The sequence below is a fragment of the Centruroides vittatus genome, unplaced genomic scaffold (genome assembly GCF_030686945.1).
Source record: "Centruroides vittatus isolate TY-2023 unplaced genomic scaffold, ASM3068694v2 contig_941, whole genome shotgun sequence".
Taxonomy (NCBI): Eukaryota; Metazoa; Arthropoda; class Arachnida; order Scorpiones; family Buthidae; genus Centruroides; species Centruroides vittatus.
Window position 1 is genome coordinate 2,609,354 of NW_027122625.1, and position 23,257 is coordinate 2,632,610.

At 30.3% G+C, this 23,257-nt stretch overlaps 2 protein-coding genes and 1 long non-coding RNA gene across 3 annotated transcripts in view; 1 reads left to right on the forward strand and 2 right to left on the reverse strand.

Annotated features, from left to right (window-relative positions):
- The window catches only part of LOC136984977 (uncharacterized), a 95,479-nt gene extending 77,935 nt beyond the window's left edge, over positions 1-17,544 (reverse strand). The window contains exon 1 of the mRNA XM_067282135.1: positions 17,491-17,544. The gene's annotated coding sequence lies outside the window, so the exon portion shown is untranslated. The remainder of the gene's footprint in view (positions 1-17,490) is intronic.
- The window catches only part of LOC136984992 (uncharacterized), a 278,551-nt gene that overhangs the window by 145,627 nt on the left and 109,667 nt on the right, over positions 1-23,257 (forward strand). The window lies entirely within an intron of this gene.
- Gnf1 (germ line transcription factor 1) lies at positions 19,902-23,189 on the reverse strand. Its single transcript, XM_067282172.1, has one exon. The coding sequence runs from the start codon at positions 23,099-23,101 to the stop codon at positions 20,027-20,029; it is 3,075 nt and encodes a 1,024-aa protein (XP_067138273.1). The 5' UTR covers positions 23,102-23,189; the 3' UTR covers positions 19,902-20,026.

Consider the following 23,257-nt stretch of genomic DNA (forward strand, 5'->3'; position numbering starts at 1 on the left):
TGAAACAACACTGGTGCTGCCTTTGTAGCCCCGATTCTGTTTCCCGGCATTGCCGCTAGAGGCGCCTCAATCTAGTTTCGTCATTCCTTCCACTAGCTCTACAGATGCACCGATTAATCAGTAAGTAATCAGTAATCAGCCATATCCCCAATTAATCAGTATCAGCCACTTTTCCCAATTAATCAATTTTAATAATCAGCCAATTTTGCATTTTAATATTTTTGTTAGAATGTTACTTATAAGACTAGTAATAAAAAATAATAAATTTCTGTTATATATTTATTATTTATTACATGACAAACTGAATATTAAAAATTTTTTAAACAAATTATTTCTCTTTATCAATACATATCATAATGTATAAAATAACTATTCAAAACTATCTCTTTTATTTAAAGTTTAAACTTTAAATATATAAAACAAATAAAAATTTAATATTCAAGCTTTAAAACCCTTAAATTGTAATACAAAAACATGAAAATTTCATCATTTTCAGGGCTATTTCTTGTCAAGGCTTTCATCATAGCCTATTTCTTGTCAACTCATAAATGTTACCTCCAGTGATGAAAATTCTTTTGCTTTCAATGGAAAATGCTGGAGCACTTAGATATTTCATAGCTATTTTGTGCAAATTAGGAAAAAGTTCTTTTGAACTTCTCCACCACAAAAATGGGTCACTGTCTTTGTATAAGAGGTAAATGTAAATATTTTTCTAATTCTTGATCAAAATGTTTGTTCATTTGTTTCGTTTTTTTTCCTTTTTAAAAATATGCTCTTATACATTCATTCATTTACCAGAAGCTAATTCATCAAATAAATTAGAGAAAGCACACATGATAACATGAACACCCCAGGACATCTTCAATTAAACTTGAATTTATGACTATTTACAAAAATATAAAATTTTCGAGTCATTCTACTTTCTGTTTCACTCCACCACAGAAGTAACAGTGTATTGGCTTGAATAAAATTCAGTAGAACAAATGGTAAGTTATAAAAAATTTTACACAGTTAAAATTGATCGAAACGCCGACCTTTTATTTGAGGATTCGGCGTCCTTTAAAACTAAAACAATGATTACAACTTTCAATTACAACTACCTTGCTGTAACTACCTTACAACAACCTTTTTAACTGTGTAAAATTTTTTATAACTCACCATTTGTTCTACTGAATTTTATTCAAGCCAATACACTGTTACTTCTGTGGTGGAGTGAAACAGAAGTAGAATGACTCGAAAATTTTATATTTTTGTAAATAGTCATAAATTCAAGTTTAAAATTAGAAAAACTTAGAGATTATTCTCCATCTTGATCATCTCCAGACATACAGTTTGTAACTGGAATAGAAGCTTCAGGATTTAATTTTTCTTGAAATTTTGAATTATCATCATCATCATCATCAAAGCTATCAATTGTCCATCTTTTTATTTCCTCTACCATATTTTTTTTTTTTAATTTCATTTTGAATCCTCAATCTAATAAAGATGACAAGCATAAAGACTTGTTTTCTATATATGCAGAAAATCTTATTGAATTTTCTAGTCCTTCTATTGTGGTATTAATGCCACTAAAGGAACTACCACTCTTTACTTTTGATAATAAGAATAATTTTAGAGTAAATTATTTTGTGAATTATTGAAAATGAGGTGGTTTCTCAATTGCTGGCTTTCACAGTAATTTCTTCGAATGGTTTTAAAAATAGAACAATTTTTTCAAGAGACCACTGATATGTGCTCAGCATCAGAATTTTATTATGTATACCATACGTGACAAGGACTTTTTGCTGTTCCAAGTTTTTTTTTGCAACATGTAGTATGTAGAATTCCAGTAAGTAGGAACATCTTGAATTAATTTGTGTTTCTGTAAAGCTAACTTGTCATGCAAATCTTCCAAGTTGATTACAGCTACAGCAGAATGATTAAAATGTATGACAATATTTCTATTAACTATGATTATAGTTTTCACATCTTGTTGAGAAAATTTGCATTTGTTCAGTGTCAGCTGCAGTGTATGTGTAAAGCATGCTAATGCCTCTAAGTTGCAATTCCTGATTCCAGCTACCATATTTGCTCCAGAATCTCTCAGTACTAAGAATATCTAATGACTTTTGTCAACTTATACTGTTCAAGAACAATGTTTATCTGTTCACTGATTCATGTAGCTGTGTGAGAACCTTCAAAGGAAACAATTTGCAAAACAACTCTTTCTTGCTGAAAATTATCCTTCAACCAGTGGGGCTGTTAAATTTAAAAAAGGAAAATTATTTGTAGTTTCTGTACAAATATCATGGTTAAAGAAATATATTTTGCATCATCAATAGCTTTCTGAATTTTTGACTGAACTTTTTGAAATACATCAGGGATGATATTTTCAGAAAAATATTTTCTGCTGGGAATACTGTAATTAGGAACGATTTTTTTTTGTAATCTTTGGAATCTTAAATGAGACACAACAGAGTATGGCTGTATATCTACACTTATCATTTATCCAATCAAATAATAAACTTCTTTGGATCGTTGATCATTTATATCCCGCAACTTTTTCTTCTCTATTAATTGAGTTAAAGTAGCTTGTCTCTGGATACGAGTTTCCATTGTTACTGATGAACATCCACCTCCTTTTGTTTCAAAACTTTCTCTTTTCATCTTTTAAATTCATTTTAAGAAATTTTCATGACGACATTTTTTCAGATGATTTATCATGTTTTCGGTGGTAAAGTTTTAGCATTTTTTCCACCTCTTGATATAGAAGCCTGGCACAAATTGAACTTGGAAAACTTCTCATTTTTATCTTTCCTAAAAATTTCCAAGCAATACTGGAAACCATAAGGGGGTTTACATTTGACTATTAATTAAAATTAAAAAGAAGTTTTTCAAAATAATAATTTATCATTTTAATCTAATACATAAATCTGAAAAAGAAAAAAATAGTTTTATATTGAAAATTATTTTTATCGTATGAAATTTTATATTTTTATTAAGAATAAATAATTTTATGCAATAATAATCATAATATAATTAACTATTAACACAATAAATTATTAACACTAATCAACCAATTAATCAGCATCAGCTGATAACGCGTGACCGATTAATTGGTAATTGGCCATTTTGCTTATCGGTGCACCCTTAATAATAATTGTTTAAAAAATCAAAAATACATCAATCATCATCTAGCAAAGTTTCAAAAATTTTGTTCAAGGCTGTATAGACTATGTACTATAGTTGGATGAGGATATCTTCATTTTGTAATTTCACAAAATGGTAAACCATTCATATGAGGATCTGACTTGATTTTTATGTATTGTTTTTTTTATCATATGACGATGGTCATTATTAATAGTGAAGTAAATTACATCGAGAAACTGGAAACGCTGTTTCTCGACGTAGTTAGCCTGGGCGAGCAGTTTGAGCAGTAATATGTCACAAATAAAAGATTATAAGTGATTTATTGTTGATAAAAGAAAAAAAATATGATGAAAAGTACAGATGAGAAAAAATGCATAATACTAAAAAACAATAAAATAAAATCATTTTGCATTTAAGTGAGAAAAGTCTTTGATAAATTCAAGTCACTTGTTAAAACCAGTCACATTTGAGATTTTGTCCCATCTCAACTGAGGGAACTGTCTCCCCCTCAATCTTCAACAATCCTGGACAGGTCCAATCTTCTGCTCCAGTTCCAGAAGGTTCCAGAACAATGCTTAGTGTTGCCACCTTTACAAAATCGCTGACCCGGACAGCAGGTCAGGTTTGTTCGAACAGACATTCCTGATGCATGCACAATGTCATTTTACAATGCAAAGAATAATGTGCATGCTAATTCTAAATCAGTTACAGTTAAGGACTAGGGACTTGCGTAGGAGTAATATACAAGCAAAAGAAAAAAAAAGGTCAAGAGGCAGGTTGCGCGTCACACGTCAGCATAAACAGAGTAACATGGCGAAATGGCTGATGAATTTCAGTGAGTGTGAGGTTTTTCGTTGTTCAAATGATGTACATTTATAACAATATTTGCAAGAACTTTGTTTCATCGAAATTTCACAATTTGTACGAAATTCCTGGACAAAATTAATAGTTCACCCGGACAGTGAGTCAATTCCCGGACTGTCCGGGTGAAAACCAGATGGGTGGTAACACTAACAATGCCACTACCACAAACTGCTAGCATGATATTCCAAAATATTTTGATAAAGAAAATTGTGGAAAATTCCCTCTTATTAGAGCTAGTAAAAGGTGCCATCTAGTGGGGATGAGACAGTACTACTGCCACTATAGCTGCTGTAACAGCAAGAGCAAGTGCAGCACATGGGGGCCATCCACACAGGACGTAAATCTGGTTCATTTTTCTTTGAACTCGGATAACTTTTCCATAGTCCAACCTAAATTCACCAAACTCGGCAAAAATATGAAGCAACTCCCTGCTTTATATTCCAAAAATGTCAAAATACTTTTATGTTGTTAAACGTCAAAGAAGTGATAGTTGTCATTTTCATTTTTTGTTTATATCTTATCAGAGTTAATTATATTTTCCAGAAATTATTTTATGCACATGCCAGGATTCCACTGAGCATTTTGACACCAAAATCATCAAAATATAACATGGGAATTTTTTTTTTTAAAACTCTGAAATGAAACCACAAAAGTCATCCCAGAAGCTTGAGCTCACTTACCACTAGCCTAGGCACTACCTAAATATTGAGTATTTAGGTGTATCAATAAGTTCAGCTTAATATCAGGTGGAAATAAATATTTTCTGTTTATTACAAACTAGCAGGTAGGCTGGCATTGATGATTCAAAAGTAACGATAGCGAAGATTAAGATTATTACGTTATAGTCAACCTTACCCGTTTTCACAGAATGCAAGAACTGGGTCCTCCTGTTTCCAGACTAATTAGAGAATTTTTAGATGGTCTAAAAATGTATTCGATTTCCCGCAAAAACAAAAAAAACTGCATCTGCGTCTTGCACGTCGCTTTCTCTTAACAATTCCATTGTTGATGAAAGTGTTAAGCCTTAATCCTGTCCCTCTTCCCCATGGAGAAGAATTTCAAAAAATCCCTTCTTAGTGTGCATTCTTGTGATGTGCCCTAACTGTGTACCAAATTTCAACTTTTAACTCCTAACCATTTGGGCTCTGCGCTGATGATGATTTTTATTATCATCATCATCAGCATCATCAACTCATCTCGATTATATATATCAGCAGTTCCCAACCAGTAGTCCGCAAAAGATTTAAAACTTTTATTCATTTTAAATTATTATTTCCACATTGATACAAACTGAATTTAATTTTTATTAAAAATGTTATGTTTTCTATTACAATAGTATTGTTAAAGCATGTTACTCGAGTTTAACGATTACTTATGTTAAAAAGTTTTGATTAAAGTTTATTTTTCTTAAACCTTGTGGTCCCTGCTAACAACAATGAAATCAAAGTGGTCCCTGGTCAAAAAAAGGTTGGGAACTGCTGATATATATAGATACAACTTTATAAACAACAGTTTCACAGTTACAAATAATAAGATATATAAATATTGACAATCACACTATCTTAATTTTAAGAGCACTTTTTCTCTTGCTTTAAGTTTTTTATAGTTAATATGACAGGATCATAAAATCATTATTGTTTTAATACATATAAGTTATATTTTAAGAGTCAATATCGATATGAAACTAGATGAATAAAAATCATAAAACATTAGTTATTTCACTTTTGTATTACAGTATAACAGAATAACAACAATAACTCATCTATGATCTAAATATATAAAATTACTTGTCCTGACTGATTGATTCATCATCACCCAAAGCAAACCGCTGAATCTAAAGAGTGAAATTTGGTACACAGTTAGGATACGTCACAAAACACACACTAAGAAGGGATTTTTTTGAAATCCCCCCTCGTGGGGAGAAAAAGAGGATTAAGCCTGAACCTGAAGAACAGCTTCTACTGTACTATTTTAAATGCACTTTTTTGTTTTTAACTACATTTAGTCTTTACTGAGTATTTTAGGACTATTAAATTGATAACATTTCAGACATTGTTATATTTTTATATATTTCGATTTTTTAATCAAATGTTTGAACCCTTTTAAATTCTAATTTGTTATTGCATATTAGTTTGATTATAAAACAATTGTAAACGTTCCAGAAAATTTATGAAATTGAAAACAGTTCGTTTGATTCTCGGCAATTCTCATCATTCTCAGCGGTAGGTGTTATATAACGATTACTATGGTTGTCAAAATACTCAATATAACTGATGTTTGCTTGCAAAATCCACATGGGTTACCCATGCGGATTTTGTATAGCTGGTTTTTATATAAACGTGTGTTATATAAATATAACAAGAATCATTCTTGTTATCATTATATAGTTTCTAATAATCATTCTTGTTATGATTATATAGTTTCTAATAATTTATTCTTTTTCCTGACTAACAAGTGTGAACTTCACAAACAATTTGAATGTTCACTTACAGTAGCTCTCTCTCAAATTTTCACATTAGAAGTTTTTCTTTGTAAAAAGTTTAATTTCAAAAGCCCCAATTTTTTCTTATTAGACATGCATAAACATTTCCCATACAAAAATGTTCCCATTTAAGAAAATTTCCTACACAACTAAAACCTTGTTTACAACTGGAAAATACTCAACTGCATCCTATTGAAAATTTTACACATTGAATTGCATATGAAAAAATCAAAATAATTACATTAGAAAATGCACAAAATTTTCTGTCATTTCATGCATGACTTTGGGCTATTTTGAACACTGATTTTACAATTTTCTTACATTATCTGCAACAAACACTATCAATACATAAGTTATAGTACAAGTCTTCAATAAATTTTAGTACAATATTTGTAGATCAATGGTTTGGTTAGTGGGAATCATATAATGTATTTTTATTTTATAGAACAAAACAGATAAAACAGGCTATATTATACAGATATCTAGATAAATAGATACTGTGTAAACCTAATTCATTGAATGTAATGGAACATTGTTAAATAAATATGGATTATTTTTATTTTTGCTTACCAAATCTTTTTTAAAATTGGTCCCTTGAAAAACTTCTTAACCAAGTTCTACTGTACACCATTTTAATAAAGTACTGCTCTACTCTCTACTGACACCGGGGGTGAGGCAGATGGAAAGTAAAGTCATCCCACGGTATCGTCCAGATTTTTTGCTCTATAGAAGATACGTTGATGACGTACTCATTCTATGGAAGACTGAGCCTGATATAGCGGCCTTTATACAAACTGTCAACAATAACCCGTATGGCTTGGTCATAGATGTGGAGCAGATAAGCAGCACGAAAGCCCACTTTCTGGACATCGCCATCAAGATAGAAGCATCTACGATCCAAACGTCCGTCTACCGAAAACCGACGGCAACACCAATACACATACCTAAGGGATCCTGCAACCCGTTCTCATATAAAGCAGCCGCTTTCAAAACCTTAGTAAGAAGAGCAACCTCATACTCCTCCACTAAGAAAGCTCTGGACAAAGAACTAGCTTATCTTAAAAAGGTCGCAACAGACCACGGATACCCTTCCCTAATACAACGTATAACCAGACAACACCAAGGAAACGCATCCACTGGACAAGCAAATGGTAGCGCTAACAAAAAAGACTTAGCAAGGCTTCCTATCACATACAACCCGCACGTTAGAGGAGTATATGGAGAGATAGCCAAAAAACAGCAGATGCAGATAGCGTATCGAAGAGGCCCCACAATAGCTGAAATCCTAAAAAATTGCAAAGACCCTCCGGATCCTAACAGAATGTACGGAGTGTACTCTATCCCTCTAATGGACAACAGATGGCAAAGAGAACTCGTTTACATCGGTTCCACTAAGCGCTCGTTAAAGACCAGATTAAAAGAACACCAAGCCGACCTACAGCACCGGAAACTCAACACGGCGCTAAGTATATACGCATCCGATCAAGATATCAAGGCAGAACTAGATAAGGCAAAAATCATCGTAACGACGCCCCATCCGGAACATATAAAGTGGTTAGAAGCTATCGCTATATATAAAATGAGCTTTAATAATATCTGCATCAACCAAAAAGAAGAGATCAACATTTCATCGGCCTGGCAAGTCCTTTTAGACGCGCATAGACGATAACCAACACCCGGACACTACAGCGCATGTCAGCCACGACGGAATTAGACGAAGCGGTTCGGTTTGAAACCTTCTATTCTATTTTTTCAAATCTTCCATCTTCACCTGAAGAAGAACTGTTATAAGTTCGAAAACGTTAGTGAGACGATCGTGAGACGATTTTCGCAAGGAACACCGGTAACAGGTTCGTTTTGGAGTTGTAACCATTTTAATAATTTGATAGCTGAATGTGCATGTTGGATTTACGTTTAACATATGAAATTATGTAAGGATTGGTAAAATATTAAAAAAACAAACTATTATTTATTTCTTATTTCAACAAATTAGGATCAAATCAAAAATGTTACATTACTTCATCAATAAACACCTTGGGGCTACTGAGAAGCATTTATTTGGAACATCAGTTATATTTGGAACATCAGTTATAAACTGTTCCAATAAAGAATATATCAAATATAGAACATTAAAATTTTAAATATTTAACTAGAATATAACTTTAAATTTTTAAACATTTGAATATAAAGAACACAAAAATAAAATAACATAAAAATTCTAAAATACCTAAAATAATAACAAAAATGAAATAAATAAAATATAAAAATAGAACAAGAATTGTAAATTTTAAATACAAAAAAAAAAAAAAAAAAAAAAAAAAATCTATCTTAGTAAATGTAATTAGGAGTTTCAAAAAAGTATATTTTTTACAATGAACTACAAACGAGTGCTTTAAAGATCAGGTTATAATTTGGCTAATTAAATGATTAATATAAAGTAATTTGTCACTAGAGTGTGGCATTAGGTGCCATCTCTTAAATAAATTAATAATTATAATTTTTAATAAATTAATAAATAATTTAGAACATTCTGGAATAAAAGAACTGACCTGGAGCAGGGCTTGAACCCGCAACCTCCACTTGCCAACTGGCAAGCACACTGCATGGCTTACACCACCTGGACCCTGAGCAAGTCTTCGCTTCCAAAAGTATATTAATTTAGATAACCTTACTGGTTAAACATGGCACTGGCTGGAGACGACTCCTACAACCACAGCCTAAGAACATCTCCACAATCTTTACATTAATCATTTAATTACCCAAATTAGAGCCCGATCTTTAAGGCGATCATTGTAAAAAATAAACATCTCTAAGCCTGACGAGTATATAATGAATTACCAATGAACTTCTATGCTGATGGTAAACTGTCTGCATCTCTTGAATTAATACATTTATCCTCTAACCTGCTTATATATTTCAATTTTTTCAGCATTAAGTGCCAATGTTAGGAATTTGAAGTTTTAAATTATCTCTGCCTCATTCCATTTGTGGCATCTGGGACAGTACAGTAGATAGTTACAATACAGTACTATCCCAGATGGTTTTTTTTTTACAACATGCTGATGTTTTTTAAGTCTAACTCCAAAATTTCTTTTGGCAATTCCAATATAATTCTTCTTCATTCCTAACTGCATGTCTTTGTAAAGTATTCTATAAACACCTGCTTTCTCTTCTTTCTTTAACTTATCTTTGTCATTTCTGAATATATTTTAAATATTTGGCACTCTTCTGAGAATTAGTTTAAAGCCTTTAATTCTGCCATTTCTTTCATAATGTTCTTCATGTCAGTCACCTGATGATGGCCTATACATTAGTCTGAAAACATTTGTGAATAGCAAATAATGACTTCTCAGCAGTCCAGGATGTTTATTGATGAATTATTCTTTCTGCTGAATATTGGTTCAGTTATTAGTTAGGTTACATTACTATTTGTAAAAATAATGGAAAATAATAATAATTATTTATTCTTTTCTATTTGTTTTTTCTTTGGTCAATACAAAAAGTTGATTAAATTTATTCTATTTATTCTGATTATTGAAGTTCTATCATCTGCTTAAAATATTTTAAAAATTTTTTCCAAACCATTTCCTAATACAGTAATACCTCAAATTTTGTTGACTTTGGTTATTGTCAGTTCCAGTTTTCGTCAATTTTTTCTGCAAAAAATTTGTCTGTTTTCATCAGTTACCTCGGATTTCGTCGTGTGCCCATGTAGCCTGGCTGATAATTTCGCAAAAGTAAAGGGCAACCCACATGTTTTCCTGCTCAACGTGGCATTGTTTCTCATTGTGTGAGCATTATTACCCCACACATCTAGCCAAACAATTCCATTGCTTTCCTTTCCTTTTTTCTCCATCATGAAACCAAAGAAAGTTTCCAGAAAGTTTCCACAGCAGTCCTTCGAAGAAGGTCAGGAACACAAGTTGAAGAAGGAAATCATTGAAAGATATGAGAGTGACATTAAGATTGCTAAAATCAGCTGCTTTTATATTCATTATATATTAATTTCTTATTGTTTTTACTATTAAACACTATATTTATTCTCTATAAAATGTATTTTTGGTATGTATTTTGGAGTGTCTAGAACAAATTAATTGAATTTACATTGATTCATATGGAAATAATTGTCTCGGTTTTCATTGGTTTCAGATTTCACAGATTGTTTTCGGACAGGTTATCCATGAAAACAAAGGTATCACTGTACATATAAACAAATCAACAAACCTGATCATCTGGTATTTGACTAGTTGTTTGGCTTTAATTTCTTATACTTTAATTTATGAAACTAACTGATCTCAGAACAACATATCTGCTTAGTTCAAACTCTCCTAAGTCAATTAATTAAAGAAAGAGTCATAAAAGTTCAAAAAATAATAAATTAAATTTTCTCATAAAGATACATTGTTACTCTTCTCTAGTCAAAATGATGGTCTTTTTGAAATAGAAAGATCATTCTTGATATATATAAGTTTTACAAGCTCATGCAGAATAATTGTTAGATATCACTACAAATACCACATCATAGGATTAAAAGTAGATCCAGCAGTATTTTTAGACAGGTCATTTTTTAATATTAACAAGATATATTACTAATCAAATTAATAATTAACAATATTGTAGTCAGTCAGTACATATTACCCATCTCTAATAGATAATACTGTTATAAGCTTAAGTCTATTACATTTCATAAATTTTTTAAAATGTTATGTAAGAAATAGCAATTGTTATTCTTATGATGCAATTTCATTTAAAGACCATCATCATCAGCTTGAAGGAAAGGCAATATTCCCTTGCTCCTCTCTTATCCATAGCCATCTAATCTGAATTAAGTATTTCTCTTAATGTATTTCCATATTTCTCTTAATGTCTGAACAACAGCAACAGCATCAAAAAACATTTGTTTTCTATTATTAAGTTTGACTAAGACTGAGAACTATTTTGAGAAACAACAATTTCATCAATAGATTATTTATTTTTTATCTTTCCTAGAAAAAAAGTAGGAGTCCATAAAATTTTTTTTATTTATTTATTACAATATGAACAATGAAATGATAATCTGATAGTTAATCTGGCTACAATTAATTATATAGATATTATGTAATTCGGACAAAAGGTCAATCGTGCCAATTGCATAATTACACACACCACGGTAAATGCTTAAATTGTCTGAGTACCACAGTACAATAAACATGTAGCCATCCACTGTCAGCACAGCAAGAGACCCATAAGATTAGATTAACGAAACAATATTAGATTAATATTAAATGGCCCGGAAGTAAAAAATTTAGACAAAGTTCTGGATAGCTAAATTGGCAACACATCTGCACAATAAAAAAATTGTGAATTCAAGTTCTACTGTAGACTGAACTTTTTTCTAGAAGTATCAACTTATTTATTTCTAAAGATTAAATTTTATATTAGATGATGGCATAACTGTCTACCTTTTGTCCGAATTATGTAATGCCTGTATAATTAATTAGCCAAGTTTTAGCCCAATAGTTAATCCAACTCTATCATTTGATTATTAATATAATTTGGACTTGGTTTTCTATGCAATTGCATCATAAATTGTAGTCCAAGCTAAACTGAACATTTAGTGGTATCAGTTGCAATGCTTGTCATTATTTTGAGTGGGCTATTTTATGGACATTTTACTTTTACAAGTATAAGTTTTCTAAATATCATTAATTTTCTTTTACCATTGTATACCAAAATACATATTATCATCATATATTGTAGATAAATTGAAAATGAGATAGCTTACTACACTACACTACAACTATGAATCTGATGTACTGTACAGTACATATGTAATAAGCCAACAACTACCAGATGTAACCGACAATGGTTATCTAACGTTTAAATATATCTGGAGAGAAGGCTCAGGTTACATAACTGGCAACACGTCTGCATGGTAAGTGGCAGTTGTGGTTTTGAGTCCCACTCCACGTCAAATTTTCTAAATTATTTAATATAATTATAATTATTAAATCTAATAAAAGATGGTGCCTAACACCTCCTTCTAGTAACAAATTATAATAATGTAATTTAATAAATACAATAACTAATTATTAGTAATAAATTTAAAATAATTACAATATATTAATATTAGCCCGATATAATTCCATAGTTGTTGGCTTGTCAACAACATTATAACAGAATGATGTAAAGCAAAACATTAAGTGATGATATGCTGTAAATTTCATTATTGTCTATGTTTACAGATAAAAAATATATTCACCACTCTGACTGAATTTTTCTTTCACTCTTTTAGTTTATATGTTTTATCGGTTTCTATAGATTCATTCATTTTTACAACACAGATGCAGATTAAGAAATTCAAACAGAATAAGTTTAAATATTTAAAAATGAAACACTTATCTTGTGTCAAAATCATATTTAACTTTTATTATTATTCCCATTCTATTGCTCAAACTTAATCTAGCTACAAATTATATATTTATATAAAATGATATAGTAGTAACTATGGCATATGATAGTAATAATTATAGTATATGGTAATGAATCCATTATGGGCACATATTAAAGTTTCTTCTTAAGAATGCAAAATTTGTCAATTAAGTTTGAAGATATAAATTTAAATACAGACATATGTTAGACTAAAAATCTTTTGATATTGTTCAAAATTATCTTGGGAAATTATACACATCTGCATTTGCTCATAGATCTGTTGGACACAATTTTTAAATCTGTATAAATAAAATGGTTTTCTCCAATATTTGAACAAAGTTCCATTCAGTATCAATTTGACCTTAAGGGAAAAAAATAGCACATGGGAGATAAATCAGAAGAATAAGGAAAATTTATTTGGTTCTGTAATCCTATATTTTTCTAAATTCATATTCATTAGAAAAGAATGACATCCTATACTGTCTTTGAATAGTAATAGACTTTTTTCAAATTGAAGCCTTTATTCAGTGAAATTATATAATCTGAACAAAAATGTCTGAGACATAAAAAACTGCACCAAGTAAAAACTTATGACAATTTAGTTGACAGTCAAATTTTTTTCTTAGGAGTTTTTCTTTGGTAAAGATAAGCTTGGCACTTTGAAGCAGTACCAACAAGACCCACAAGACTTGTACTTAGCCTATATTATTGTTTTTCACAAATTGCCTCTAATTAGAAACCACTATCATTTTTGTGTTTTCAAACTGAAAATGTTCTACTTTGGTACTAATAAATTTTTAGAAATATGTTTTTTCTAATGAATAAGTTTTCACTTCATTTATAACCAATTAAAATCTGGCTGATTAATTTCAGCACAATCTGCCTATTTATTTGAAAGAATTTTTTTGCTTTTTAAACAAGCAGAGATTGTTATTACATTACCAGTTATTTAATATTGTTTTGTTAACTACATTGAACTTGAAAGGATGTCTGATGTGTGGAAATAACTGTGACTTAAGTCAATTAATTTACCAATTAATAATAGAAAAGTGTGACCACCAGAAATATTAGTCATTATATCTATTTGCTTAGAATGGCATTAGTATAGAACTTCCAAAAAAGTATATAATCCACATTAAAAAAAAAGGTTAAATTAAGCTTAAATTATACTAAAGACATGGTATAAGACGAATTTAAAAAAAATTGAAATTTTATAAGATATCTTTAAAAAATAACTGACAACAATTAGTCAATGAATAATTATACAATTACACAACTTAACAATCCCGATTAATTGTTAATCAGCTAACTTGACAATTGTCTCATCCCTAACACAGTAAAATATAAAAATTTAACTAAATCATTTTGAGATATTAAAGCAAGTCAAACACATTGCCAACAGTTTATTATATGTTATCACAAATAAAGATACTTCATGTTAAGAGATTTAAAAGAGGTTTTAATGAGATTTATGTTTAAGAACTTTTGATAAATTCAACTTTGTTCTCTTTGGACTAAAGAATATAACATGTAGAAAGAATAATTCTAAACCTAAATTAAAATTGTAGGTTATTATTCTGAAAAAATAAGTAGTGTTTATCAAAAATATCTTCTATTAAGTCTCTTTCAATTTGCATGCAATTACTTACATCAATGGCAATTTTCCATAACTACTAGTTTTTCGTGTACATTTTTTTACCAATAAGTCATACTTCAAATTTTCTAAGTCATAATTAATGATATCCTCATGCTATATGCTATCCATATAAAAATTTCAGTTGAAAAATTTTTTCTTCTTATCACAGCTTTTAAAAAATCTGCTGCTGAAAAATCAGTGCCTTATACATGCAATTACATACAGTTTTCTGCTCTGACGTCATTTTTGGTGACCTGACATCATTAAAAATGACATCGTGGAGGTCTTACACAATTGCCATAAGACATAGTCTTGATGTCATGGAGGTTTGTCACCTATTCATGATATAACAACACCGCAGTCTGAAACTCACTACAGTCTTGAATATTTCTTTCTTTAAGATAAGATCTTCCAACAATTTAAATGTTTTACAGATTTATTTTGTGCCTGAAAAATACAGAAAAATAATTTTCTGACCCTTCTGAGAAACACCTCAGCTCTCCCATCATTTATTTCCAACTGAATTGGTCTCATATTAGTCCACACTATTGCAAAGTTTAAAGGGTTCCTATGGAAACTGTTCTGTAAACAAAACAATATTTTGTAAACTAAACAATTTATGATGTTGAAATTTAGTACATTGAGAGAAGATGCATTACAGGGGTTTTTCAAAATCATCAAATTCCAGGAATTACATCTAATTTTCCATTGCTTTTCATGCATAATTATGCATGAAAATCAGTGGAAAATTTCCATCTTTTGCATGCAATCCTGTAAAAAAAAATCATGAGTTAAATGTCCTAATATGTTTCACTATTTTAATGCCGAAAGATAAAATATAAAAAATAAAATATGATTATTCACTACCTTTTGTGATTCTTTTAATTTTGAATTAACAAAAATTTTTAATATTTCACAATTGAGAATGTCACATTTGACCACCTCTATCTTCTATCTGAATTTATATTTGGAAATATCCAAATATCAGCATAGGTATCTCATTGTGACAACTTCACTATGATATAAGTTATCTATCTTTTATTCTGGCTTGCTAGAAAAGTTGAGTAATATACTTCCAAATGTAGTGTATTAACTATGGTCTATTTCACTTCAAGATCATGGCTGTCATTTCTTTCGAGTTATACCAATTTTCATTAACTACTCACAGAAACATGGGATGTAACTTTTCTTATGTTGTATATGCATATTTTTGTACTTTTAATATAAAAAAACCTTCTAATTTCCATCAGGATTCTATATCAAAAACTTCAATATTTTCATAATTCAAGAAAATAATTACCATATTTTATGACATCCCCATTCACTACGCAGCACAGAATATTTAAGATAAATTTATTGTATCAATACTTAAGCTATCCCATGCCATTGGGCACTTAACACCAATTATTTAGTTTCTGTATTCTGGTTAAGAAAAGTAAAGTTACAATCCAAACTTTTAAACTTCTTTTTTCCTCGATAATTAAAGGTCATTGACAATTAAAATTTACCATTAAAATATTCAACATAAATAATGCAAAAACTGCTTAGTTATATATATAATAATAATAATAATAATAGTATACTGAAGGTTGTTTAGAGAATTCATTAGTCTATTGATCACAACCTCACACATAAGGTAAAAGGAGATTTTTCATCTTTTTTTGGACAAAAGTTGCATCTTACATGGTGTAAAATACAGAATTTATATATTTTGACTTTAACAAATAAAAGAACAAAAACCAAGTAAGTGCTTATAATAAATTAAAGATTTAACTGAAAAATTGTTATAAATTTAATATTTCAATATATTAAGTGTATAATTTCAAACAAAAATTTTAATTTATGTTATCATGTTCATAATTCTGTTTATATTTAGTACTTACAATGCTAAAATTAAATACTCAATTATAAATACTCCAAAAATTTAATAATAATAATAAAACAGGGATAACTTGTCCACTCGGACTTGTTACATCGAAGGGAGAGAACCCACACAAGCAGAGAGGCAACAAATTGCATTAATAGGCCTTTACTGCAACTTTAATCTTAACCTGATTAAAGTCACGATAAAGGCCTTAAATGAAAAACTCCAAAAAAATGGATGTAATTACTAAAATAGATTCTTAATCCAATCCAATAAAAAAATGGAACTTTTTTAATAAACGAAGGAGGAAGACGGTCATTATACAGGTCAAAAACATTCATTTCGTTAATAAACATTCCATTCTTTACCGGATTTAAGGTTTTTCTTGGAATTAATTTTAATAAAGGCTTTTCAATTTGATTTGTCAGTCGTTCCAGTTCTCTCCTTTCCATATAGCAAGTCCTTTATACTCAGCAGGACTAGAAGCACATACTTTAATAATACAATTAGCCTATTTGCAAACTGTTCAATTAAAAGATAAAAGATATTTGATTTGGAGTACTTTATGAACATAAAAAAACTATTTATTCATACAAATTTTTATCTAAATTTTCCATTATTATTGAATCAACCTTCCATTCCTTGCTTCAAGACAAAGAAAAAAAAAATCATCAATAATCAATACTTTCAGAAAATCACAACAGATATTTATTCATTGATTTCTTTTACGTTAAATAGTAAATTGATAAGTGTAAATATATTTTATGATAAAAGAAAACATAGATATAAAATTTAAAAATGAAAATATATATATATATTAAATTTTATATTACTTTAATATGAATTTTACTTTTTCTTTGATATATTTACTTTCAATATGAAGAATAATATTGAAAATATATTTAAAATTTGATAATAAAGTTAAATCAAGTGTAAACTTAATTAACATGGACATAATTAGCTGCAGACATCTTTTAAGTTATTTAATGCTGTTGATTGTGTTTGTGCATAAATTCGGGGAATATTTATGTTAATTTTTGCGCCTTATTAAACATCGAATAACGATCGTTTTCATAAGAAATAAAATAATCGCATCACTCTCACCTCAAACAACGACGTAAATGCCTTCTGATGATCCAAAATGTCGACCGGAAGTTTTCTTTCTTTTAATTAGTGCTGCCATCTATATGAGGAAACCATGTAAACAAAAACAATAAGTTTTTATGATAATTTCGAAATTAGAAATTTCTACGAAACTTCATTTTCGATCTGTTAAAATACACTTGTATAACATAAGAATATTTTTAAAATAAAATCTACCAATTACATTTTTTTATACGAAGAATAAATCTGATAGTAATTATAGATTAGCTATTTCGATGCAAAATTTTTAAAATTTTATAGTGAATTTTTTATGCTAAATTGCTTTTTATCGTTTCACAATTTACACACGAAAACAGACGCATTTGTGATTTATGAGCGCACATTAAATCGAACGTTTTAACGTATATTTTGGTGGGAGAATGTATTGTACATTACTTGTATGATATTCAATTAAATGTCGCCCACATAGATCATATTCTGTGACTTATAAACGAATGCGTAATAAATGAGTCCTTCGCTTATGTATGGAAATTTTTGAATCCCTTTATACAGAATGGGTGGATGGTCGATATGGTTAAGGCTTCAGTTTGACGCTCTGGAGGATCCGAAATCTATATAGTCGAGCAATTTTCTAAGAATTTTTTATGGTTAATCTGTCCCGGTTTCGTCGGGTTCCGTTTGTCGGGCCCAGCCATTCCCGCTATGTGCTTTGCCAAACCTAAACCACAATGGATATGGAAAAAGTTTTCTTAATTCTCACAGAGCGGAAAGAGCCCAAGATGAAAAAAATCCCTTCTATATAACTATAAAAGATACTGTATTGATAAAAAATGCAAATGTCGCTTAAAGAACATAAAATGCTACTCGAAATGTCACGGTAATAGTTCTTGTAAAAATAAATAACTGAAACATTCTTGATTCTCATAAAAAAGTTCCTAACAAAGTAATTATTTTTAGTGAATTAGTTGTTTAAAAAACGTTGGCATGTCGAGCACCGCAACAGATTTCCACAAATGATTACATGTTGTTGAAAAATAACCAACCTAACCAGAACACGCCGTGGTCAAATATCATGAAAGCCACGATACGAATTTCGCTTTGTGATCGTTTTGAGTTACAACGCGTTGTGGCCGTTTTTTCCGCTCAATGAGCGATTTCGGTCTTTGAGCCTAACATGTACTGTACAATAAATTAAATGGATAAGTTTTTAATTTAAAATGTAAATTTTATAGGCTATTATTGATAGTTCATCTTCGTGTTTTGTGACAAAAATCAGCCATCAATAAAGAGCAGTGTTACCATCTGTACGATTATTTCAAACGCCATACATATTTGTTAATGTTTAATACGTTAAAATTGTATGAAAAAACGTAATTTTTAGATCATGCCCATTCAGATGTTTGTTTTACGTCATATATTATAAGGTATAGTCGTAAAAATTTCATCGTAAAATGGATCTAAAATTATTATTTTTTCATATACCTTAGAACAGGGGTCGGCAACACGCGGCCCGTCGCAAGTGTTCGCGCGGCCTACCATGCAATATAACTTTTATATGGTAAAGTAAAAATTAGGAAGGCTTTTTTATTTATTATTATTATTTGTTATACTGTATTATGAAATATATTGATTGTAGTATTAATATTATTTTTTATAAACAAAAAGTAGTAAAAGTTTTTACTGATAATATATGATCGAAATATAGAGAGAGATTGACCGATGAAAATTTGCAAAACATTTTAAGGCTTTCAGTTTCCCAAACCCATGATAAATCGCATTAAATTTTAGTGTTATTTTTATTTGAATAAAATAAATTATTTTCTTTTTTAAGAATTGTCACTTTTTGTTCTCTGTTGTTGTTATAGCATGTAAATTTGTTACTAATTTTTATTTTATTTTTTAAAATAACATTTATATATTTTTTTTAAAAAAACTATTTAAGCTACATACTGCATTACAAAACATCTGACTGTGCGGCCGGCTTAAAATTTTTTTTTTTTGAAAATGGCCCGCCGTCCAGAAAAGGTTGCCGACCCCTGCCTTAGAATATTCAGAAAACGACAATGGGCACGTTGCCCCACCGTTAATACAGGATCGTAAAAATTAATCTAACCATACATTTAGATAACGCTTAACATTAACTTCAAACTTGTGAATGGAAACAGAGAATTTTATAATTTTAAATAAATCAAATTCGATTTGCACTCACACTTTGAACATTTAAATATCAAAATTTGAAATAAACAATAACCTTACAATTATTTTTCTTAATTCAAAACAAATCATCAGCAAATTTTTCTTTGTTTATAATTAATGAACTGTACCCAGAGAATTTAATTCTTAGATTTAATAACTGTTATTAAATCTATTTTTATTCCATATACAATATTATACAAAAGCTATAATTTTATGGATGAATTTACATTACTCTTATATATTGGAATATATAATCAAGAAAATAATATTCATATACCTATTTTTTGGGTGTATTTTAAAGGAATTTTGTAAAATTCAAATAAAATAATCTTATTTACATTTAATTTTTCTTTTTCCTTTTTGAAACTGATGCTTCTTTCTTTTTATCTGGTTTTGTTTTTACCTTAATCATTCCATCAAAGCCGTCATCTTCATTTTCACTGGATTCACTAAAATCCACTTCCTCTTCTTCACCTAACAAGTCTGTCCTGGATTCTTTCCTCTTTGATTTTTTTAATGTACCTATTGAATATGGATTTGTGATTCCTTCTTTATTATAAGCTTTTGTGAAAGCAGTTTTAATTTTAGAACTTATAACATTCAATGGATTGTTTCTTCCAGGCCACTGTGTTACTTCGACGATACTATCCACGTCTTGTCTTAGTAAACAGTAATGCTTCAGTATTTCGATGCTTTTGGGAATACCTTCGAGCTCCTCTCTAATCAGAGGATTAACTATGGAATTTTTCAGTAAAGTTAGCTGATCTAGATTTAGATCTGTTTTATTTGCAGATATTTTCAAATGCATGTGGCCATGTAATTCTTGAGTCAAACGTTTAATGTGATTTTGAGTAGAATTTTTTCCCAACCAAGATGGAAAATTTATCATTCGTGTTAAATAGCCTCCCATTAAGTCACCGGGGATTACACTGGAATAAATAGCTTCTACTGGCAACAGACTCCAACTATTGGAATTACGGATTTGCTTCTCGACCAAATCTCCGTCGCAAATGCTATCCGCCGTACCACTTAATAATTGTAAATGTTTAATTACATTCCCTTTAGCTTCTGCAGGCTGAACATTAATATAATTTTCTTGAACAAACAATGGAATTAGAGAATAATCATTGAAAAATAAATCAGATTTTTCATAAATTGACATATTTTTTGTTTCACTGTGCGTAAAAATTTTTCTTAAAACATCGAAAGGACCTAATTTTATATTTTTAGTTCCTTTGCCAATGTCTCCTTTTGCCTGTTCTGCAGTCAAATGCTTTTTAGCACACCAAAGTGAAAGATTATGCATAACTTGTCTAATGTCTTGATTAGAAGCAACAATCATATCTTGCAAAATACTTGCAGAAATTTGAATCTTCTCCTTGAATGCAATTGACATCATTGCAGATTTTATTTGTTCAACTCTAGGTCTCATAAATCTCAAGTCAAAACAATAGTTTGCAAGAGAACGTATCTTAGGACTAGACCTGTCGTTACATATACAGATAATTGGAATTTTGGTCGATTTTATTAATGCTATTAATTCTTGCATTCCTCCTCGATCTTCGTTGCCTGCCATACCGTCCACTTCGTCCATGATAATGGCATGCTGCGAAGATATCTTTTTGTCACTGACAGTACCGGTAACAAAATTATTTAGTGTCTTGTTGCCTAATATTTCCATCACTTCTGCTTTCAAGCTTTTCTTTGATCTTGTATCAGAAGCATTCATTTCTATATAATCATAACCGCACTCTTTACAGACTAAATGAGCCGAAGTTGTCTTACCTATTCCCGGTGGACCAGAAAGTAATGCCGCTTTGTATTGCAGGCCATCATCTTTACTACCGTGATGTGGTTTTGACTTTAAATTCTTTTGCCAATTTAATAACCAGTGAGATAATTTTTTCACATTACTACGATCACCTTGCTGCCCAATTATTTGCTTTGTCGTTAACGGTTTATACTTGTCCACCCACATATTAACGGTGTCGGATGCAATTTTATTAACTAGGTTAGTTGCCTTTTCAGAAGAACATTCGTTAACTGGAACACTATCATGGGATAAGTTATTTTGATTATCTTTAGATTTTTTATGTACTGCATTTTCATCATCACTACTTTCAACACTCCTTTTCCTTTTTTCATTTTTCTTTGTATCTTTATCAATATTTACAGAATGCTTGTGCTTGACATTCTCTCTATCATTCGTATTATTAGATGGCTTTATATCTGATTTCTCCCCTAAATTATTTTCTTTTGATGAATTGTTTCCACTTTCTCTTATTAAATCTAATAATCCGTCTTCGTCTAATGTTTTAATATTAAATTTTGTGGCTTTTTCTATTTTAGACACACCAGGATCACGGCCCACAATTAAGTAGCTCGTCTTCTTGCTAACAGTAGTAGTCACTCTTCCTTGATATTTTTCTATTATACTTTTCATGTCGTCTCTTTCAAACGATTCTAAAACTCCAGTGATCACGAAAGTTAATTTTGCCAAACAATTCGGTTTACCTTCCGGGACCTGTTTCGTTCCGAGAGCCTGCGGTCCGGTACGATCCAAGTATTGTCTATACTGTAAATAATTACTTCGCCTCTTTTGATTTTTATCACTAGAATTGGAATCTTCTGTTTTATGCTTCTTAGGCATCTCTTCCATATCACCCATATCTTTGCTACTTTCAGTTTTGACAATCAGACCCGGTTTCAACTCGACATTTGAATTGTCATGCATATTCTTAATGTTCGTGAAGGATTTTTCTTCCACATCTCCCACATCTTTGCTACTTTCAGTTTTGACAGTCAGACTCGGTTTTAACTCGACATTAGAATCGTCGTGCTTGTTCTTAACGTTTGTGAAGGATTTGTCGGATATATTTTCTTTGGAAACTTTAGAATTTTTTGTCGGACTCTTCTTAGAGATATTTTTGCTCTTCTCCGCCATTTCAACTTCCGAAACATCTCGAGAGTTTAACCTGTCGGTTTTCGAGACTTTAGAAGCCGCTTTGGCTTCGGCTAATTTCGTCGAGAGCTTCTTCGGTGACTTTTCTTTACGGGCTGCTGTTTCATTTTTCTTAGTTGCGGTTTCACTTTTCAGTTTTACAGTTTCGGTTTTAAAGAAATCGTCCACGTCTATGGGTACTTGTTTCGATAATTTTGGTGATTTCTTTACGGGTTTCGTCTGGAATATGTCTTCGGAATCAGAATCGTCGTTTACGGCTCGTTTCTTGTTTCTGATTTCCTTGCTTTTCGGAAGAGGATCTTCGGAATCTGAATCTGAATCGATGATGATTCTTTTCTTCGATTTCACTTTACTATTCTCTTTTACTGATTCGTGCGTTTTAGCTGCCTTGGATGACGTTTTCTTAAGTGATGCATTATTAGTACCACCAATAAAAAAATTTCTAATATCCATAATTAACAAACCTATCGCAATAAACAACTTTTTACCTAAGAGTATCTACGACGACGACACGAGTTGGCGCCATTTGTTTAGTTCTTAAATTGGACGTTTAGGGGCGCTCCGTAGATCGTAAATATATTTTAAAGTAAAACAAAAACATAAACATTA